The sequence below is a fragment of the Anolis carolinensis genome, chromosome 3 (genome assembly GCF_035594765.1).
Source record: "Anolis carolinensis isolate JA03-04 chromosome 3, rAnoCar3.1.pri, whole genome shotgun sequence".
Classification (NCBI taxonomy): domain Eukaryota; kingdom Metazoa; phylum Chordata; class Lepidosauria; order Squamata; family Dactyloidae; genus Anolis; species Anolis carolinensis.
Window position 1 is genome coordinate 265,855,954 of NC_085843.1, and position 22,026 is coordinate 265,877,979.

At 38.3% G+C, this 22,026-nt stretch overlaps 1 protein-coding gene across 8 annotated transcripts in view; it reads right to left on the minus strand.

Moving 5' to 3' along the window:
- Positions 1 to 1,130: 1,130 nt before the first annotated feature.
- slitrk3 (SLIT and NTRK like family member 3) overlaps positions 1,131 to 22,026 on the minus strand; it is a 48,311-nt gene continuing 27,415 nt past the window's right edge. For 3 of the 8 annotated variants that reach the window (XR_010004792.1, XR_010004789.1, XM_062976730.1), the window contains one exon: positions 1,131 to 4,222. Coding sequence is in view for 2 of the 8 variants with exons in the window: in XM_062976730.1 (XP_062832800.1) it covers positions 4,209 to 4,222 (14 nt within the window). In the remaining 6 variants the exon portion in view is untranslated. Of the gene's footprint in view, positions 4,223 to 9,822; positions 10,057 to 10,100; positions 11,036 to 22,026 lie in introns of those variants that run through there. The other 5 variants (XR_505846.3, XM_062976727.1, XM_062976728.1 and 2 more) reach the window with 2 other exon arrangements.

The following is a 22,026-nucleotide window of genomic DNA, read 5'->3' on the forward strand; positions in this document are numbered from 1 at the left end:
TAAATATAGAATAACACAAATGAACCTTCTTTTGATTTAGCTTTTGTTTCCATCTACAGGGAACAAAGGCTTGTGTACTGCTAAACTAGCAATAAGATGTGATCCTATTTTGCCTTCCATAGTTGTTTTAACCAAAAGCTGATATAAGTGAAGAAAGAGATTGGTACAATAATATACAGTACTTTCTCCACAAAACAAGTCCTGATCAAAATAAGTTCCTACACCAATGCCTGCTATTTGATTTGACAGAAAAGCTCCCAACAACACAAGTGATGGTAGGAGTCAGAGGTTCTTGCTTAAAGTGTGACAGAACAAAGGTTAAAGCTTCACCTTGCATGCTGTGTTTCTGAATTGTTTGGACTCCCATTATTAACTACTGGATAGAGAAAAATCGGTCTTGTAAAGGCATGCTGTATGATAAACATGGCATCTAGTTTGACCTTCATAAGAGACCATGACCCCATCTACACTGACACTATAATGCAGCTTTGAAATTGCTCAAAGCCTAAGTGACCACAAAATGCAGACCATCAGTGCACACTACAAGACACATTTAGGGGTAAAGATGAGTGCATTAAAAAGTCCTAGGAAAGTCCAAGTTCAGCTAAATAAATGTGCTGTAGCAGATGTCAGTGTATCCTGGATCTAGGATGAAATTGGCTCTGCAAAATGCATAGCACATTGTAGACACTACTCATGCTGAAGCATATGAGACCTTTTGAGTCTAGACTTCTGGACTCCAGAATGGGGCTGCTGAAGAGCATACTGGACAACGAGGAAGTACGCCATAGTCTTCTTCATTGTGGTTCTTCTTTTTATCTGTTCTTTGCTGTCCTATTTTCCACTTTCAGTCACTTCCCACACAGTGGAAATTCTAAAAAGGACAGGTGAACTGATAAAGAGGTGAAACCAGGTAGTTAAAAATGACCTCCTTCCCCATTTTCTGGAATATATCCTCTAATAGACATTAATTTGCTTTGAAAAAAAATCTTTATATTCTGCTTTAAGTTTTAATGATAGAATAAATGCCCTCAACATCATTATCCATTGGTCCCAATTTCTATGCAGGAACAAAGTTAATTGTTAAACCCAACTAGAATATATAAACTGAAAAAAAACTCAGAAAAGTGTTGATTTAGCAAGTTTCCATTTATTCAACATGTCTACTTTAGAAGGGATTAACAAATGGATTTAGACCTGTGTGAGCACAATCCATCTTTACCTACCACACTTGCAATACTTAAAGTTAATTCAAGATGACCTGCTTCAGTTTCCATGGCATCCTATATGAATACAGAATAGCAATTGAAGCAGTGACACATATCTGTGCATATCATCATAGAGTAATGTCAAAGTGTGTTATGTTCAAAACTATTCATAAACTGAACAATTATAGTTTTAAAACAGGTTTTATGCAGGCTATGATTCAGGGGCCATTTTTGTCTTGATAATTTTTCTGATCCTGGAAACTTTTGGAATTACTGTTTTTATGTTAGGAAAGTGCACCCCCAAGACTCTAAATTAACAGAAACAAAAAAAGGGGGAATTGGAGGAGTCAAGCCTGGAGATGAAAAAATTCCTCCACAAACCATCTGAAATTGATGTAAAATAAACATAGATTCAGATGCATTAAATAAAAGTTTTTTAAAAACCCTTGAGTTTGTAAACCACTTTCAGTCTATGGATTTGTAGAAAGTAGAAAGCAGTTTGGATCAGTGATTTTGAGCTAACAGCTAGAAGAGAAGGATTAACTATCCATCTAGACCCTCTTTCGGATCTGACTACATCCCTGTGGACTGCCTTTTTAGCTGGAAAACAACAACATATAGCCAATTTATAATATGAAGTTTGGAATCAAATTTTGAACTTACCTGTTTTCTAATAAACTAATCCATTTAATTTTCTATTGTGGATGCTGAATAACTTTCTTAAACTAAATGGGTAGTTTGATGGGTGATTTTAATCTATTTTAATATGGAGATTTAATTACATTCCAAATGCAGTTTTGTCTCAATACACTCAGGCGCAATGTATTGTGATAATTCGAGGGACTCCTATGATCTAGAGACTCCTTGAGAGAATACTTTGTATTGCAACACATTCGGGAAATCCTAACAGAGAAAACTCTGCCATACTTTGGTAACACACAGCATTGTTTTATTTTAATTTTTGTATTTTCATAAACTATTAGATTATAATGATCCCAATGAAATTAAGAAGCTCATAACCCGTTGCTCCAAGCATGGTGTGTGATGGACTATTTTAATTTAAAAACTTGCATTGTTTGACAGAACAGTGGTTTCCAAAAAAGCTCTCTGTATGTTCCTTGTGGAAGAAATAGCCTTAATTTCAGTGGTAAAATGTAAACAAGAAGAAAGAGGATGTATATTCTATATAGAAATGGGCAAGATTTCCCATTTAAAATGAATTTCCTTTGCTCTTATCCAAATATATTACAAGCCAACTCCTTATTGACTTGAATACCATATTTACTGGGCTCAGCTACTGGTATCAGTTGTTCTCGGGTTTATGTTTTTTATGATGTTTTGCATGTTTTTTGGTTATGCCTTGTAATGTAAATGTATTTTATGGTGATGTATTTTAATTTTTGTTCCACTGGGCTTGGTTCCCCATGTAAACCGCCCGAGTCCCTTCGGGGAGATGGGGCAGGATATAAGAATAAAGTTATTATTAAAGTTATAAGACCATGTTTGATAATGTATAATCGAATGATATTATGAACTTTGTTGCATAAGTCCGCTATTCCACTGCAGTCTGGCTATCATACCACGATGAGTACCTTCGATGTTGCACCTTTCTTCAATCACACACTTGCCAACATTTCACAATTCTTGGTCCCATTATTGTACTTTTGCATATCCTTATAACTCTGCATATCTGCAATACTGCTATACTGTAATTGTTTAATTTTTATTTTAGAGGAATTTTGATATTCCAGTTTTAAAAAGCAGCTACAAAAAGATAGGTATAACTATAAAATCTAAAATAAACAGAAAACTGGCATCTTGGGAGTAGTGAGCAAGAGTTAAGGAGAATTCCATCCCCAACATCACTTTACTGCCAGTGTGTCAGCACAGAAGTGGAATGGACCCACTGCATACAGCATCAAGTAATAAGGTCCATCACCTATGGTGACTGTCCAGTTGTAATGCCTCATGTGATGAATTCCTTGATCTAGATTGTTTTATTACCAGTTCAAAGAACTATCAAAGCCTTGACCTCTAAATACCAGCAGAGAATACATTAATAGTCCAAGGTCAAGCTGTTATTTCAACAGAAATGCAATAATTAACAGAATAACACAAGAAAACAATGGAAATGTCAGTTCCAAGGTCATGAGCTCATTACCAGAGTGTCCAAAGTACAACATAAGTCGATATCCAAGGTATGTCCAGTGTTCAGGAAGCACAAGATATCAAGAGTCCAGGGTGATAGCTTCTAGAACTGACAATGCAGCCAGCAACCAGGTACCAGTCTTCAGTTCCTTAAATCCTAGATTTACGGGTGCTACATGTTGTTGGCTCTCTTCTCAGGTAATCCCAATGACCTGTACAGGAGAGGCCTCTCTTTTTACATGTCCATAAAAGTTGGAACAGTTAGCTCTTCCTCAGCCTTCTCAGAGGAACTAACTTGTACTTGTTCAACAGGCTGAGTAGTAGCTCCGTTCATGGATGTTGCTTCAAAGCTTGGCTGAGGGACCTACTGAGCTCCAGCTCTACTGCTGAGCCATCCAGCAGTATCTCCTCATCCATATTTTCCAAGCTGTCCATGACATGAACAAGGGAACAAGCAAGGATGGAAGCAAAACAATGCTAATTAAGAAGAAAGGGGAGGAGGAAGGGGAGGAAGGAAGGATGAAAAATATTTTCCCTCTATGAATTTTAATGGTCTGAAGATCCTTGCCAATCTGGTTTTTCCATGTTGAGGGAAAGACCTTTTTTAAAAAACAAAATAAAAGCAGAGTAGAGTCCATCTCTGGCAACATTCCATCATTCAACTGTCAATCAATACACAAAACTGCTGACAGAATAAAATAAAAACCAGATTCTTCTCCTGTCAGCCAAATCAATGTATTATTTGAATATTGCCACCAGACAATAATTTAGCCCTGTGGATAATGTTATATTTGATGCTGAGAGTCTGAGAGTGAAGGATAAAACAACAGCAGCAGCAATGCTTGTTTGTTTTCAAAAAGAGGCTTCTGTTGAAAGGAAATGACTAAAATCAATAATTTTGTTTCAAATATACATTTTGTATCTGAAAAGGTGCAGAAAATCTATCATAAACATAACAATTTAAAGAAAAATTATCCCGTCTATTCTTCCGTTCTTTAATTTTGTATTGTTATATGGGGAAACTGGTGCCAGACTGCACTTAGGTCCTTACTATTGATCTCACCATAATTCAGATCCAAATAATCTATGCCATGCAACACTTGCCACAAGATGCAGTGCTTAAATATTCAGTTAAATGAAATAAAAATATTCAAGCTCAAAAATGCTAAAGAACTGTACCAGCTAAGTGAGGACCTAGAAAATTCCTAAAGAGTCCATATTTTCTCAGATGTTGAAAGATGAAACTGTGGGTATGGTCCCATGGGTATGTGGGGGTTTACTTAACTACAAAGCTGATATTGGCCATGTCATTTAGGCAATAGTAGTCTGGGTAGAAGAATGCACCCAGAGCCGGCCCTAGGTATTTTTCAAGCGTAGCCGAACAGAATTTTGGCGCCCCCCCCCCCAACCAATCACTGAAAAATAAAAGTGTTGGATAAGCAAAAATGTTGGATAATAAGGAAGGATAAAGGAAAAGCCTATAAAACATCAAATTACATTATGATTTTACAAATCAGTGACAGCTAACTCCTCCCAAAAAAGATTCTCCCAGGCAAGAAGAAGCCAGGCCTTGAAGCCACAGGGCCATTAAATGCTAATCAAGGTGATTAATTACAACATTCACACCTGCTTCAAAGAAAAGTTCTTTCTCCCACCCTGGGCCTTCTACAGATATATAAACCCCACATACCTAGCTTCCAAGTTCCTACAGACCTCACAATCTCTGAAGGCCCCAAATGTGGGCTCGCGTGGTGCGAAGGTGGGTCCGCGCCGGCCGGAGGGCCCAGCACGGGCACCGGGAGGCCCAGTGCGGCCTCCGGAAGGCCCGAAAGAGAAGGAGGTGGAGAGTGGTGCCCTCCTCCCAGGACGATGGCGCCCCCAGGACGATGGCGCCACAGGCAAGTGCCTATTTCGCCTTATGGTTGGACCGCCTCTGAATGCACCTAATTGTTAGTCCTCTGTTCAATGGAAATACACACATGATGTTTTTGCATACCACTGATGCTATTGCTACATGATGTTAATGTATATCGCAAGTAATTCCATTCAGATTTTTATACTAGCAATGAATCTGACAGTTTGTATAATCCATCCCTCTGATATGGTCACAGGTATTTTTCCTCACTTCTAAATATACATCTTTCAAACAGGATTATTATTTCTTTTGTAAACTTGAAACAAACACCCTGTATTATATGTGAACCTTTCCTTGTAGCGCTGAATGAGCAAAAGAGCTGAGAGAATTTATGGTGCAGGAAGAATTCAAGCTTTGGCTGTCATAGATTAATGACCTGCATTCAAAGGTAAACCAAGCACTTTGATGACAAAATTGTCCACTTTCACGCAGACTTTAAACACTGTTATTGATATAATGTCTATTGCGGTTTTCAGTGCTTTGTCTCCTTGTAGACAAGATACTTCCATCTGTCTGATCCACCAGATAGTCTCTTGATTCCTGCCCAACGTGACATCTTCAAGCTAGCCATAGAAGATCAGGACAGTGATAAATCAATCATTGTGTGAAGGTGAAGTCCTAACGGCTTTGAGGTCAAAAGTGATGCAGTAATTCCTGGTAAAATTCTTTAAACCTTGATTTTTATACAGAGAGTGGTTGTATCTCTACTGCAGAAAAGGGGATTCCACCTGAATATCAGGTAGAATTTGCTGATAGTAAGAACCATTTAACAGGGGAATGGGGAGGAGTTTTCTTCTCTAAAAGTTTTTAAACAGATACCGATTGGTCATTTGTTTGGGTCCCTTGATTGTGTATTTCTGCATGACAAGAAGTTTGACTAGATGGCCCCTGTGGTTCTTCCATCTCTATGATTTTACTAATATTCTTGAATGCTGCATTCCAGTCTATGTTCAGGCTTGGTTTGGGAAGACAATCAGTTTTTGTCACACAATTGACTGACTTGTGTAGGGAACAGGGATTGTGATGCTACCCTTCTTCCTCTCAAAATCCTTTTTATACAATTAACCTTAGTAAATTTTAGGATAATCTTTCTGAGCTTATGCCAGGGGCATGATTTTAGAGAAGTTGAGCTCTACCCCACAGGGTCACTTTCTGGTATTGAATCACAGACACTCTGTGGTGATGAACTTCTATATTAGAAGCATCTATATTAGGAGCAGGCTAAGTGCAGCCTAGGGGTGGTCTCCCCAACTTAAAAAAAACATGTGGGGGGCAATTTTACCACATCCTCTTGAATAAAGACGTAATCTCTAAATTTACATCTAGTAATCTCCAAATTAATATCCTATGTTGAAAATATCCCAAAGAGGACTGAAAAACTGTGAAATTGTATTTCATGGTCCCAACTGATGTTGGGACACTTCTAGAGCAACATGTATTTTTCAGGGGCTGTGGCCTCGACATGCAGCTTTCCAGGGCATCCTGGGGAGGCCATGTAGCCCCAGCCCTCAACAGTTGCTGCCAACATATGTGTCATTTCTGGGTTAGGACACTGTTTTATTCAGGCAGGGCAATGAACTGGCATAACAGTGGAATTCCACATCTCTCTTTCAAATGAAAGTCAGATTTCAAAAGTTGAATAATATCTCAGAATAGGTCTTCAGAGTCATTTTCTGACCCACTGCCAAGACTCTACCTTTGAAAGACAATCTTACCTGACCACAAATGATTGCCCATGACTCCGCTACTATCTACTGGTGGTCTGCGAGTGTTTTTGCATGCAGGAGTCAAGCAAACATTACTTCTGACATGTATTGCCATGGCAAGAGTACCAGCAGCACCAACTATACATATAAGAGCCAACATGATTCAAATCCAACTGATGTTTGCTGTTCCCTAGGGAAATGTTAGCTATACATACTGTATCTATCATGCACAGCATTTGGAACACTTTCTACTTTTTGTTGGACAATTAGCCAAACTCCAGGTGAGCAGAACTATGGATAAAGAACCAGTTCGATCTTTCTTCTCTTTGACTGAAAACTTGAATGGGTTTAGTGATCCAGATAACTACTGTTCTCTTTAGTTTCGCCCTAGTATGATGCTTGGCACATAGTAGTTGTATTATGAAGCCAGATAACCAGATTGCATGTAATAGGTATTGGCAATCCCAATGTGTCACTTTTTAATGTTCACTCTAGCAAGTGACTCCTGCATTGTTATTTTGAATTGTTACTACTGATTGAAAAGAATCACTGTAAGAATGAGAAAGAATAAACTTTTTTTGTTTCTGGACTGCTCATATAGTGAAGCTTGTAATGTGTTTACTGGCACAATTGCTTTGCCAGTATGGTGTAGTGATTTGAGCACTGAACTATGACTCTGGAATCCAGACTTCAAGTCCCTGCTTGGCCATGAAAACCTGTTGGGTGACCTTGGGAAAGTTATATCCTCTCGTAACTTCAGAGGAAATTGAAGGCAACCTCATTTGAATAAATTCTTCCAAGGTTTATCATAAATCACGCATGACTTGAAGGAAAGGAACAACAATCCTAATTGTTTTTCTTTTAAGTTTAAAAACTGATTAAGCATGCAGGAGAATAAGTGTTATACATATAACAAGTTTCAAAGCAAGCATGTAAATTTTTGTAAATTTAATTCTAGCTGGCATGAATACTTTTTCTTCCCAATATAAAAAGGGCATTAAAAACTGCACAGTTTTGAAGACTATGTGCAATTAGGGACATTCTGTGCCAAAAGACAATGCTTCTGTACAAAGAGCAGCTTTTGTTGAAGCCATGTTCCTTTTTTTGTATAAAAAAAAGCCTGTATGCTTTTTTTAATGCAGAATAAGTCTCAAACAGTGAAGATTTCCATCTCTCAAGGAGTCTTTCCCTCAAGGTTTCCCAATAATCAAGTAATCAATTATTTAGTTAACATCCTCAGCATGATATATGTAGGTGGATGAGCATATCAGAGTTGTGACCAACTGACTATGTGTGTATAGCATGGCTACATGTACAAAACCCTCTTAAATTTCAATAAATTCTAGTTGTGATAGCAGAGAAGTCTCCTATCTCATTTGCTTCAAACTTCTGTAGTAATTCTGTTAATTTCCATCATACTGAAACTTATAATTCTTCAACTTCAATTTAGGAAAGAAAATATCTGTAAAGATGTACTATCCACAAGGTACAGTTTTGATTTTAATACCATGTCCATGTTCCAAATGATTAGTACTATACATACCTGTGAGACATGATTCTGAATATCTACAAGCAGGGTTAGATTTGGAATGCAAACTTAGCTGTGTTGTATAACTCTACATACCATTAGAACCAATTCATGAAATTATTTAATGTTGTGCTAATGATATTTTGAAGATGTGCAAACAACATTTTATAAAATACTGGATCATTCAGTCCTGATGAAGCTTGTTCACTGCTATGAATGATGCTACCAAACCATCCAAAAATGAATTTTATTGGGAAGGATCTTCTAATTTCCAATTGGTCAAGTTTCTCCCTTTTCTATTTTCCTGCAATAATGTCACCTTCTCCCAAATTTAATTCAGAGGAAGATGCAGTTTTCTGTTAATCCACAATCTTTCCATATGTGATGTTCTGATTGGGCCCTGAACAGATGAAAGAAAATTGCAATACCTGCAGACATTAAGACAAAAATAGTATGTTACTGTTCTAACTCATAGGTCAGTATTTTCAACTGAAAGGAAATTGTGTGCAGGTAGGGCTCCTCCATTTTCCCAAGAATGCTTGTCAACATTGAACCATTTCGTCATTAAGACAAATACTTAAGAGCTATCACTGATTTTCTTCTTTTAACCACTGATACTTTTAAATGTGTATAGGAATCCAAAGGGATCGAAACATTGGTCATATACAAATAAGTATTTTAAAAAGGACATTACAATAATTATGGTCATCCATTGAGTAGAAAAAAGACAATTGAAGAGACTGCATGGCATTTCAGATTGTCGTTCTTTTCTAGAATTAGCTCAAGTCATGTATGAAGATCATGTGAAATGCCCAAAATGGCACTAAAAGTAATGTTAACTCATTTTCCGCTTTTGTTTGTGTGGGGGATCATGGCAGATCATTTGGACCTCAGGGAGGGGGAGCTGTTTCCCATTTCAGCTTAGTTGTTCACCCACGTCTTAGTCTCTGGCAGTTAAAAAGTGTCTGTTTTTTCACCCTTGAAAATGTCAGGCTCCCCTGCATCACAGCTGGGATATAAGAAACAAGACCATGCTTCTAAGAATCAGTGGGAAAAAACTTGGGAAGGAGCCTTTGATTCTTGAAAAGTCACAATTGTCTTAGAGGATGCTTGCCAAGGGATTATCTAAGCTTCTTTCTCATTACCATTGAAAAATCAGCATTTTGGGATCTCTCTTTTCTGAGTGTTTTGAGTGTTACCATTTGTGGTGATTCGAGATAACATACATTTCTCGTTTTTCCTATTGATTGTAAAATCTATTTTAGGGGTCTTATCAACAATTAGCCAAAGAGATTGATATTGTTGAGGGACATCAGCTCCAAGCAGATTTGGTATTTTTTTTAACTTTAATTACAAGTTGCTTTGAGGACAATTTGTAACAAATGGCACAACAAAAAGAAATAGAAATGAGTACATATTAATTTTTGAACTGAGAGGCAACATGGTTCAGTGCATAGGAAGTTTGAATCAGATTCAAATCCCTTTTCATCCAAAAGTTCACACGGCATATCCTTGGTCAGCTTGTTCCCCTTTCAACCTCATGTCCATCATCTGTGAAAACAGGAATAAGGATTGCTTACTGCAGCAAGAAATACTGTGTGCATCCAGCCTGCCAAAGTTTATTGCAATTGTGCCAGTAATACAAGCTACAGGGACTAAACGTAAGAACTTGCAGTTCTACATGTAGCTCACTCCTATGCAGAACCTGAAATGCTACTCAAAGTAACTTTCCAATCTGAATGTCATATACAGTTCACAACTACTATATGTTGCTCATAAGCTATTCTTAATTGGCGTGACTATCAAGCTTCTTGTTTAGTCTGCACATAACAAAAATAGATGGCTGTCTATGCATTACCAAAAATGAGGACAGAGAGGATTAGGATTTGCACAAAATCTGAATATCCTACTTTATATGCATATCTGCAAACTCAAAATAATACAGGTTATGCATCTCTTCTCCAAAATGCAAAATGCTCCAAAATCCTAAATTGTCCACCTGGCTGATATAGTGACATCTTTGCTTTCTGATAGATAGTTCAGTGTAGAGAAACTTACTTTTATACACAAAAGTATTAAAACATCGTATAAAATTGCCTTCAGGCTATGTGTATAAGGTGTATACAAATCATAAGTGAATTTTATGTTTAGACTTGGATACTATCTCCAAAATAACTTATTTTGTACATATACCTTAGTAATGCTCTGTGAGTTTGCTGAAAACTGAACCAGGTCAACCTCCAGTATGGTACAACAGTAAAAAAATCTTGGAGTTTTCATAGACAACAAATTGAGCATGAGCCAACAGTGTGATGCAGCAGCTAAAAAAGCCATTGGGGTTTTGGGCTGTATCAAAAGGAATATAGTTTCTACATCTAGGTAAGCCTTTGTATTCTGATTTGGTTAGACCTCACCTGGAATACTGGGCACCACATATTGACAAGCTGTCCAGAGGAGAGTCACTAAAATGATCAAAGGTCTGGAGACTATGACCTATGAGGAGCATCTTAAGGAGCTGGGTATGTTTAGCCTGCAGAGGAGAAGGTTGAGAGGAGACATGACAGCCATGTATAAATATGTGAAAGTATGTTATAAGGAAGAAGAAGCAGGCTTGTTTTCTGCTGCCCTTGAAACTAGGACTTGGAGCAATGAGTTCAAAGGAAAGGAGATTCCACCTGAACATTAGTGAGAACTTCCTGACCATGCGAGCTGTTCAACAGTGGAACTCTCTGCCTCGGAGTGCAGTGGAAGCTCCTTCCTTGGAACCTTTTAAACAGAGGCTGGATGGCCATCTGTCAGGGATACTTGATTGTGCCCTTCCTGCATGGCAGGGGGTTGGACTTAATGGCCCATGTGATCTCTTCCAACTCTATGATTTTATGATCCTATGGTGTCTTCAGAAAAGCTCTACTAATGTAGAACTTCTTACCAGGAAGTTGTAAATGGAGTAGCCATGCAAATGGGCCAAATGACTTCTTCCTCTTACGGTATCTTACAGGTGTATGCAAATTTGTCATTAGTTATCATAAGTTGTATCAAATTCGTTAAATTCTCTCATTATTGTAACAAAATGTTCCCAACTACTATTTAGAAACCCTTTCGAAACGAAACGTTGGTGCCCCCAAATTTTGAAACTTTTTAAAATTCTTCATACAGCCCTAGTGTATGCCCTAAAGCAGCCTGTGAGTCCCCAGATGTTTTTGCCTTCAACTCCCAGAAATCCTAACAGCTGGCAAACTAGGTGGGATTTCTGGGAGTTGTAGGCCAAAACACCTGGTTACCCACAGGTTGAGAACCACTGCCCTAAAGACACCCTAATTGATTTCAGATTTGGAAAGGTAGTCTCTTCTATTCACTAGAATGGGATGAGAGAGAGAAGATAAAAAGGATATATTATTCCCCAATCTAGTAAATATGCAATATTTTATATTTGATAATACATCTGCTATAGAATGCCATTCTTCATCAGAATGAATCTCTCAAAGGAAAATGTTAAGGTACAGCTCTTCCTTTTGAAAGCATTTGGCAGAGTGTGACCAAAAGCCAAGTAATTTAATAAGACACAGCACAATTTTAAAGAAGAATTATGTATTATTAGGATGAATTAGAATATCTACAGCTGAAATTAACATCAGTTCCTTTTACTGTGATGACTATTATAACTGTGGGTCAGGAATATACTACATATGTTTTATATTTCAAATCTTAAAATGGTGGGGAAGGGAATTAAAGATGAGCATTCCTTCCCGTGAGTGTGGTCTTTATCTTTAGTAGATGGCAGTTTAAGTGTTTGCTTTTCCTTCTAAATCATAAGGAAGATGTCTTCAACAAGAGTAAGCAAGCATTGATAATGATCAAATTTATCTACACTGAAATCATTATCGTCCAGAAATTATACATTGATTTAAAGCATTCTAATTAAAATTTGAGGTGGGGGAGGGAGATGTGACAAGTGATGTTTACATTATTTGACAAATATTAATGGATATGTGTTTTTGCTTTTGGGATCTGTATCTATGGGAACTGGAAAATAAATGGGTCTCAAAGTAAAGCCTGGAAAAAAACAGCAATGTGTTGAGCTCCAAAATTGGGATACAAAATACAGTAGGAATTTCTTGCAGTGGATCCACATCATCTGATACTCATGGTAGTCAATCAGTCATACATTGTTTGGGATTCATACTATACTATGTCCCATCACATGAGCATCTGTTGAAATACATCAAAAGCCAACATTTAAAATGACATACCATGCTAAAACAGTTTTTAAACTTCAGATTCCATAATTCTTAACAGCTGGTAAACTGGCTTGGATTTTCAGGAGTTGAAATCCAAAACAACTGGAGGACCAAAGGTTGGAAACCACTGTGCTAATTCCTCAAATATCACTCTACTTTCTACAAGTCTACACCTACATGAGAGTAAGCAAAGGGCAGTAAAAGGCTTGTATATAACTTCCAAAGTTATTTTTATTGTGATCTATATTGATTCCTCTAGACTACTTGAACCATCAGTGTCTTTGCCTCTTCTAAAAACCTCCAGGAATGGTAGCTTTCCATGCATCCACTTCCATTTTTCAGAGTGGATTTCTGACCACTTCAGATTTGGTTTGGCTTTATTTTTTAATGCATTTTGGCACTCTCTAAGGCAGAAAATTGGCTCCTGGAACTGTTGGCATTGCCCACTCCTGCTCCATTTACAATGTTTGTTGACTTTAGTGTTCTTCCAGCACAGATGGAAGATATAAATTTACAAACAATGAAGTAAAAAAAAGAAAAAAATATTGAGATGTGTTATTGTTTCAGCTTGGGGAATTTCAACACTAGTGAATTTTCTCACAGTGATAAGGATACTTTAATTTTGTAAATTACAATTGTGCTTTTAAAAATCAGAAATAGAAGAAGTTAGCTAATAACACTGTAGGGTATGCCGTACGTTAGTTAATTTTTCCTGAATGCACGTCAGCACAGAACTAGTGCTTTGAGATCTTTAAAAAGAGCTCTTTATGTCATCATGCAGTTATAGTCTTCTACTATCACAGGGTGACATGGGCTATTGTTCCATTGTTCCTGGATGGGTGACAGCATATTTTGTCTCTTTCTCAACTTGTGTTTTTGGCAGTGGGCATAAAGAATAAAATCAAGGACTGGGAAGGGGGTATGATTTGATTGGTGCCAACAGGTTTAAGTGTAATCAACAGATGGTTGCTGAGGGAATAATGGAGTAAGAACAATGCTTTCATTGGTATTTTCACACAATGTTTTGGATTATTTTCAGGATAAATTACAAGTTGAGCTCATTAGCTACATGAAGTTCCTTCTATGTCCTTGAACAACTCAGGCTAGTGGGAGGAACCAATGAAAGAATTGTGGCTGTCAAGTGAAATGCTGGAAATGGCTGGGAAGAAGCCTTTAAATGCTTAATGCAAATTGTTTCTTAAGTTTTTTATGTTTTATTGTATTGTTGTTTTTATCGGCATTGAATTTTTGCCAGACCTGTAAGCCGCTTTGAGTCCCTACAGGTGAGAAAGGCAGGATAGAAATGACGTAAATAAATTAATAAAATGTTATCAGCAAGCAACAAATCTATCACCAATGGGATGTTTACTGAGTACCCGTAGTGATGGTGTGCATTCCTTCCATGAAGAGCTCTAGCTCCTTGTCATGAAGGTTCACTCTATCTTTTGTGAATGCTTCAACAATCTCTGAGAAAAGATTGTCTTATTGGAAAAGGTTTAATTTTGCATAAGCATACAACTATTTTCTTGGTCCACCACTCCAAATTTTCACATTAATTTAAGAGGTAAATGAAGCTGGAATTTCACTGACCTACACACAAGAACAAACTTCCCCCAAAAGAAAAGATGGAATAGGTTTAGATTGGATCACAGAGATTCAATAAAATAGAACACATCGACAACACAGGAGAACTATATAAAAACAGCATGTGATATGGTGAATGTGGACACCAGAACCAAGTCATGAGTTTCTGCTTAGTTGTGGATTTACTGAGTGGCTACAATTAAGAAATAATCTCAGGAAAGAGCTTTGGGAAGGAAATATCCAGGATCTCAAAAGAATGAGTGAGTAGAAAGACCCTCAGTCACCCTCAGGCTAGTTTGCCACATTTAAGGGAAATAATCTTTACCATCTAAAGTTTGCCTGCTTAAAGGAAATGAAATTGTGAAATTATCAAAATTAACATTGATATGGATTGATAACATTGATAAGGTGCCATCTACTTCCTTCACTCCATACTGCCAGAACAGTTTTTCATTAAGTTCAGGTATAAAGGCCACATATAGCCCTTATTAGAACTATGCTATGATAATAGTAGGGGATGTGACTTCCGAAGCCCTGCTCTATACATTTGATTACAAATATTTTATTCTAATTGATCATTAATGACAGAGAAAATAACTATACCAGCTTCAGGGCTGGTTTAGACTGTTCACTCATTCTAGGGGCATGTATGAAGGATGGGGGCAGAGGTCGGCATCTGGTACATCCACAGTCTTCCTGGCAATGCCCTCTGAGTATCTCCATCCTGCCCTAGAAGCCACCAGAGTTGTGGCGATAGTGAAATTTCCTACTACTGGTCAAATGAAGGTTTCTATAGCAGAAATTACTCTATGTGGATAGAGATCTCCTCCCCCCTCCCACACACACACACAAGGGGTGGCAGTCATATTACTGAATGACTTCTTAAACACTCATCCAGGGATGAGAAGTTTGCTCCCCAAATCTAGAATTATCTAAGTGCTCCACTGCCTAATCAAACTGCTTCAGTCTCATGTCTATAAAATGAAAATGTAACTGCATATTTCTGAGAGTAGATATGTAGTGCTGTAGAATTTGTTTCCACTTAAAAATAGGGCACACAGTGAATGACATGTTTCAGCGATTTCATAGTTTGTTCATATATAGCCAAGAACAGCTACAATTTCCACATCTCGCTTGTGATGTCCTCTTTAGCAGTTCATTTCTTTAAAAGACATTTGAGTGTGGGTATGGGTGTGGCGTGGGAAGGAACTAGAGTTCTAAAATCTCCTCTTGGATATATTTAAGGTTAGTATCATGCGTAAAGGAGGAACTTCTGGCCCTTTGATTACAAGTCACATCATGCATCAGTATTAGATATTATTAGACTGCAAGTCCAATTCTTTACCAATCACTGATTATGCCAGTCAGGGCTGATAACAATTGCAATCCAACATCTAGAGAACCACACATTCCCCAGGCCTACTTTACTAGTATAGTCAAAAATTAATAAAGTTATCAATAACAATTGATTATGATCTGAATGGAATCTCCATGTAAAGATTTTTTAAAATCATGTCAGAAGTGACTTGAGAACATACTGCAAGTTGCTTCTGGTGTGAGGGAATTGGCCAGCTACAGAGACGTTGCCCAGGGGACATCTGAATGTGATAGCCGGGAGATCCAGATGCTGTTATTGATAAATTTTCCAATGGATGTAACTTTGGCTTTCAATTTGTGCAGCCTGATAATGTGGACAGAATACTTGGAGATATGAGAGCTACCACATGTATTCTAGATCCTTGCCCTTCCTTGCTGATCAAACAGGCTACAGGGAGTCTGGCGGAATAGGTAAAGGTGGCAGTTAATGCCTCCTTAGAACATGGCAAAATCCCAACCTTCCTAAAGGAGGCGACTGTGAGACCTATATTTTACAAAGCCAACCCTAAACCCCTCTATAACGGATAACTATTGGCCAGTGTCCAACCTCCCTTTTCTGAGCAAGTTCTTGGAGCATGTGGTGGCCTCCCAATTCCAGGGATTTCTGGCTGAAATGGATTATCTAAATTAATTTCAATTGAGTTTCAGGCCTGGCTAAGGAACAGAAACAGTTTTGGTAACCTTGGTGGAGGACCTCTGCAGAGAGCTAGACAGAGGGAGTGTGTCCCTGTTGGTTCTCCTGGACCTCTCAGTGGCTTTCGATACCATCAACCATGGTATCCTTCTGGGTCATCTTGCTGGGATGGGACGGGAAAGCACTTTCTTACAGTGGCTCCGATCTTTGCTAGAGGGCCGTACCCAGAAGGTGGTGCTGGGGAGCTCATGTTCAAATCCCTGGCCATTGTTCTATGGGGTTCCTCAGGATTCCATTTTGTCGCCCATGCTGTTTAACATATACATGAAACCGCTGGAAGAGGTCATCCAGAATTTGAGAGTATTATGCCACCTGTATGCAGATGACATCCAACTCTATTGCTCCTTTCCACATTATGCCAAGAAAGCTGTCCTGATCCTAAAGCTGTGCCTGTCATCAGTAGTGGACTGGATGAGGGAGAACAAATAGAATCTTAATTGAGACAAGACAGAGGTACTCCTGGTCAGTCGGAAGACAGATCAGGGGATGGCGTCATACTCCCCCCGAAGACACAGGTTCACAGTTTGGGGGTCCTCCTGGACTCAGCGCTGAACATAGAGATCCAGGTATCTAAGGTGGCTGGGACGGCATTTGCACAATTAAAACTTGTGCACCAACTGTGCCAATTTCATGAGAAACCAGATCTGGCCACAGAGGTACATGCCTTAGTTACATCCTGTCTGGATTACTGTAACATGCTCTACATGGGGCTGCCTCTGAAGACTGCTCGGAAATTTCAGCTGGTCCAAAGAGCTGCAGCCAGGTTGCTAACCGGGGCTAGCTGAAGGGAGCAGACAATCCCCGTGTTGAAGCAGCTCTACTGGCTGCCAGTCTGTTATTGGACACAATTCAAAGTGCTACTTATGACCTTTAAAGCCCCAGATGGTTCGGGTCCAGGCTACTTGGCTGACCACAACCCCTTGTACGAACCTGCCTGGGCCTTGAGATCTTCAGGGGAGGCCCTTCATTTGGAGAGATAAAGTGAATAATAATAATAATAATAATAATAATAATAATAATAATAATAATAATAATAATCAGCTGATGACCCAAAATGCAGACTGGGCAAGGAAGCTGATGAAACCATTGATCATCTCCTCAGCTGCTGTAAGAAAATTGCACAGACAGACTACAAACAGAGGCACAACTATGTGGCCCAAATGATTCATTGGAACTTATGCCTCAAGTACCACCTCCCAGCAGCAAAGAACTGGTGGGATCACAAACCTGCAAAAGTATTGGAAAATGAGCACGCAAAGATACTGTGGGACTTCCAAATCCAGACTGACAAAGTTCTGGAACACAACACACCAGACATCACAGTTGTGGAAAAGAAAAAGGTTTGGATCATTGATGTCGCCATCCCAGGTGAAAGTCGCATTGACGAAAAACAACAGGAAAAACTCAGCCGCTATCAGGACCTCAAGATTGAACTTCAAAGACTCTGGCAGAAACCAGTGCAGGTGGTCTCGGTGGTGATGGGCACACTGGGTGCCGTGCCAAAAGATCTCAGCCGGCATTTGGAAACAATAGACATTGACAAAATTACGATCTGCCAGCTGCAAAAGGCCACCCTGCTGGATCTGCGTGCATCATCCGAAAATACATCACACAGTCCTAGACACTTGGGAAGTGTTCGACTTGTGATTTTGTGATATGAAATCCAGCATATCTATCTTTTTTGCTGTGTCATAATAAAATAATAATAATAATAATAATAATAATAATAATAATAATAATAATAATAATAATAATAGGTTCTATGTTCCCCCTTACTTCAATGATTCTTTATTCACCCATTTTATCTGTTTTAATATACATAACAAATGATTCATCAATAGCATCCTTTAAATATGGTAGCTACAAAAATAGAAATGAAAAATCCTGCAAAAGCTTACTTTGGCACTATACATGCTATCTACTTTCAGCACATTCTCTGCATAAAAATTTCTGACATTTGTAAGGAAGTGACCTTTGTTTTTCTTGGTTATGTCTGCTGAATATCAGATTTATGCAAGAAGAGGAGGAAAAGGTGTAGAAGGCAGCTGTTTGCAAGCACGAAAATCAACTGTTGGCAGATGATGTGTTAGGTCCCTTTTTGCTCATTGAAGCCTTATCCCTTTTCACAGGGTGATCCAGCTTAATGCTTGTCTTTGTGTAATTGAGAACCAACGACACTGCAAGGCATAGCCTTCAGGATATCACAAGGGATTATGGGGTTCTGGGTTGGAAGTGAAGGACTTTGATGCACAGACCGTTATTTTATCTCTCCTTCTATTTAAAGGACACTTCACAGGGAAGGACAGAAGAAGGGTGTAAGTGAACAATTAGCTTCCCAGAAAGTGCTGTCAGTAATTATTTGGTTTCCTAGACCATGATCTGTGGTTTCATGAAGATGGAATTCTGGCAAGGGATGAGTTGCACTTTACATCAATTGACAGGGATGTTTTTTCTAAGAGGCTCAGAAACCTGATCAGGAGGACTTTAAATGGAATGATGTGGAGAAAGGAAGCAGTATTCTTAAGGGCAGGAGTTTGTCAGGTGCTGGAGATGAATGTTATCAAAAACTAGATAAATAGTATAAGTACACAACAGTGAGGAAAAACAAACCTTAAATAAACAGCTAAGAGAAATAACCAATGGTATTAGATGACACTATTCAAATTCAGAAAGCTCAAATGAACAGAGCATGGGAAAAACACAAGATGAACTTTAACGCTGAATACAACAAACAAATATGATATAACAGGAATTGCTGAAACCTGATGGACAATGTTTCATAATTGGAATGTACTTAAAAGGAGGCCAAAATCTTTTTCAGAGAAATAGACCAAATAGGAAAGTAAGAGATATAACATAACATGCCAAATATGTTTACACCTGTGAAATCCTGAAAGTCGGGTTGAGAACTGTTGTATAAATCCTGAAAGTCGGGTTGAGAACTGTTGTGTAAAAATTAAGAAGAAAGAAACAGTAATACCATTATGGAGGTCCATTGTCAACCCCAAAGTGAGACTAAAGACTGGGCTGATACCTTCCTAGAACAGATGACCAAATATTCAGAAAGGAGGGATTTTGTAGTAATAGGTGATTTCAATTATTCTGACAATTTGTTGGAAATCACTCTGCCAAAATATCAGCAAACTCTGCTAAATATATCCAACAAATTTCTCACTTCCCTTACCCAGAAGGTGGAAGATACAATAAGGGGATTGGGCATTTTAGATCTGATCTTAGCCAACAGTGATGACCTGGCTAACAGGGTGGAAGTGACAGAATTCTTAGGTGAGAATGACCATAGAGTTTGCTACATTGAGGAAAGGAGGAGCCAAGAATAGTTAAACATGCATTTTAGACTTTAAGAAAACTGAATTCAGAAAACTTAGGGAAATACTGGGTGTGATCCCATGGCTAGAAACGCTAAACGAGAAGAGAGGTCATGATGAATATGAGTTCATTAAAATGCCATCATGAAGGAACAATTCCTAATTGTTCCAGTTAGGAGGAAAAATGAGAGGTGTGTATCGTAAGTTGCTATAGAAATGTACATTTCCAAGGTGGAAAAAATGAAGAAATTTCAAAAAAAAAAAAAGCCACCTGGTGACCTTTGTTTAAAAGAACTGGGTATATTTCAAATAAACCATTAAAAAGATTAGTAATGAATCAATTGGAGACATAGGCTTGGATGCAGCTATAGGGGATCTAAATAAGGGCATTGCCTCCAGACAAAACAAATATTAAGAGTTTTAAGTGTGGATTATTTTCAGTATCTCACCATCTGCAATGTTGGAAATGTGAAGGAAAAATTCGTTATGAAGCAGAACCCTTATTGGTAATGGCCATCCTCCCATAGCTACATCCCTGGGGATAGAAAAAAAAGTTTCTGGCAAGTCTCACATCGATATTTCTTAGACAAAATTTCCAAGTCTGAGTGGGACCATTTTTATACAGGATAGTTATTAATGAATATTTCTTTGAAACCACTGCTCTACAGACCAGGAGATTCCTGGCCTTAGCAGAACAATCTGAATTGTAGTCAACAAAAAGCTATATTGCCAGCGTCTTGTTTCAGCATAGCAAATACAATGCACAGTAATAAATGTTTTAAAAGCAAAGGGTGATACATTTCACATTAACAAAAGTTAGAAGATGACTGAAAGGGCTTGGAGCCAAAGGATATCAACCAGAGTAAGATTTTCCTAAGAACAGTATTCTCCTGGCTGGTTTCCATTACTGAAAAGGCTATTTTCTCCACTAACACTGGCTTAACTTCAGTTTCTGATTAAGTATACAAGCAAGTTCATGTGGGATATACTGATCCTTCAGGTAATCCAAGCAGAATGCCTTTTAGAACTTGAAAGACTTGCATTAGTGCTTTTAATTGTGTTTATAAAGGACCAAGAAATATGAAAGTTATTGACTGCAGAATTTTCCTGGCTTAAGCTGAGTTGCAAATAGAGCGATACAGTCAACCTATCAAGTTCTTTTGACATAGAAGGAAGAAAGTTCCGTGATCACTTCTCAATTCTAGTAGGAAATAGCAATACAATTATGTAAACAATTAATGATTTGCTTCTTAATATGTGAATTCTGTTCTCTGAGCAGTCACCTTATGCTGACTCGTAGTAAGGCTGATGCTTTTTGACAGAAAAAAAAGTCAGAAAGCAAAGTCAAGTAAGAAAGGTTTGATATAACATTTTTAAGAGGAGGGGAAGAAATAACTTTCATGCCACAGTAATAATTCAAATTTATGTTTGCTTGATTTCCACACTGAAATGTACAAAAGACAGAAGGGGAAAACTAATTCCCTCCCCTTCAGTCTATCTCCTGCTGTGCCACCCATCTCTCCTTACTAATGTCAGAATGCCCAAATGATGATAGGTTGGCATTTGCCAGATTGTATTATAATGGCTATGAAGGAGACAGAAAGCCTGCTTGCTTCCTGCCTGCCACCCTACCTCACAAAGCAGAGAACCCAGTTCACCCTGGTGGCTCCACCACAGATCCTAACATTTCTTAACTCAAGGAAGCAAGAGTCTGAATCATGAGTCCATGTTGTGATGACCTACTTTTAATCTGACAAAGCGTATGAAAATTTAGCTATCAGGAATCATCTCAAGTTATGCAGCCTAGGGAATCACTTACAAATGATACGAGTCCTCGGCCTTTTTCCTTTGAACTGTTGAAGCTTCATAGATCCTCTGAACTACCCAGTACACTTCACTGGATCCATAGCGATTGGGTTTGAAATCTCTTTGACATACCTTTGCTTTAAATGCTCTCAAGGCTCTTTTCATTTACTGCATGAACAAAATGATCACGGAATTCTCCCTCTCTGTGTTAATGCACTGCTCTGGAATATTTTTGCCACCAGCCATACAAAGTAGAAATTCAAGACTAATTCCGGCTGCTCTTTAAATCAAGCAGAAAACAGTCTAATTTCAAAATAAGAATGCTTCCAAAATTCTCATCAACTTCAAATTGTGACTGCATTTTGTGTTCTCTATTAGCTAGTTATATGAACACCGGAAACTGCTTTATTCTACAGTAGACCATTTGTCTCTTCTAATGGCAATAGCCCTCCAGGAAGAAAAAAAAACAGGGTTGTACTGTATTCACTGACCTATA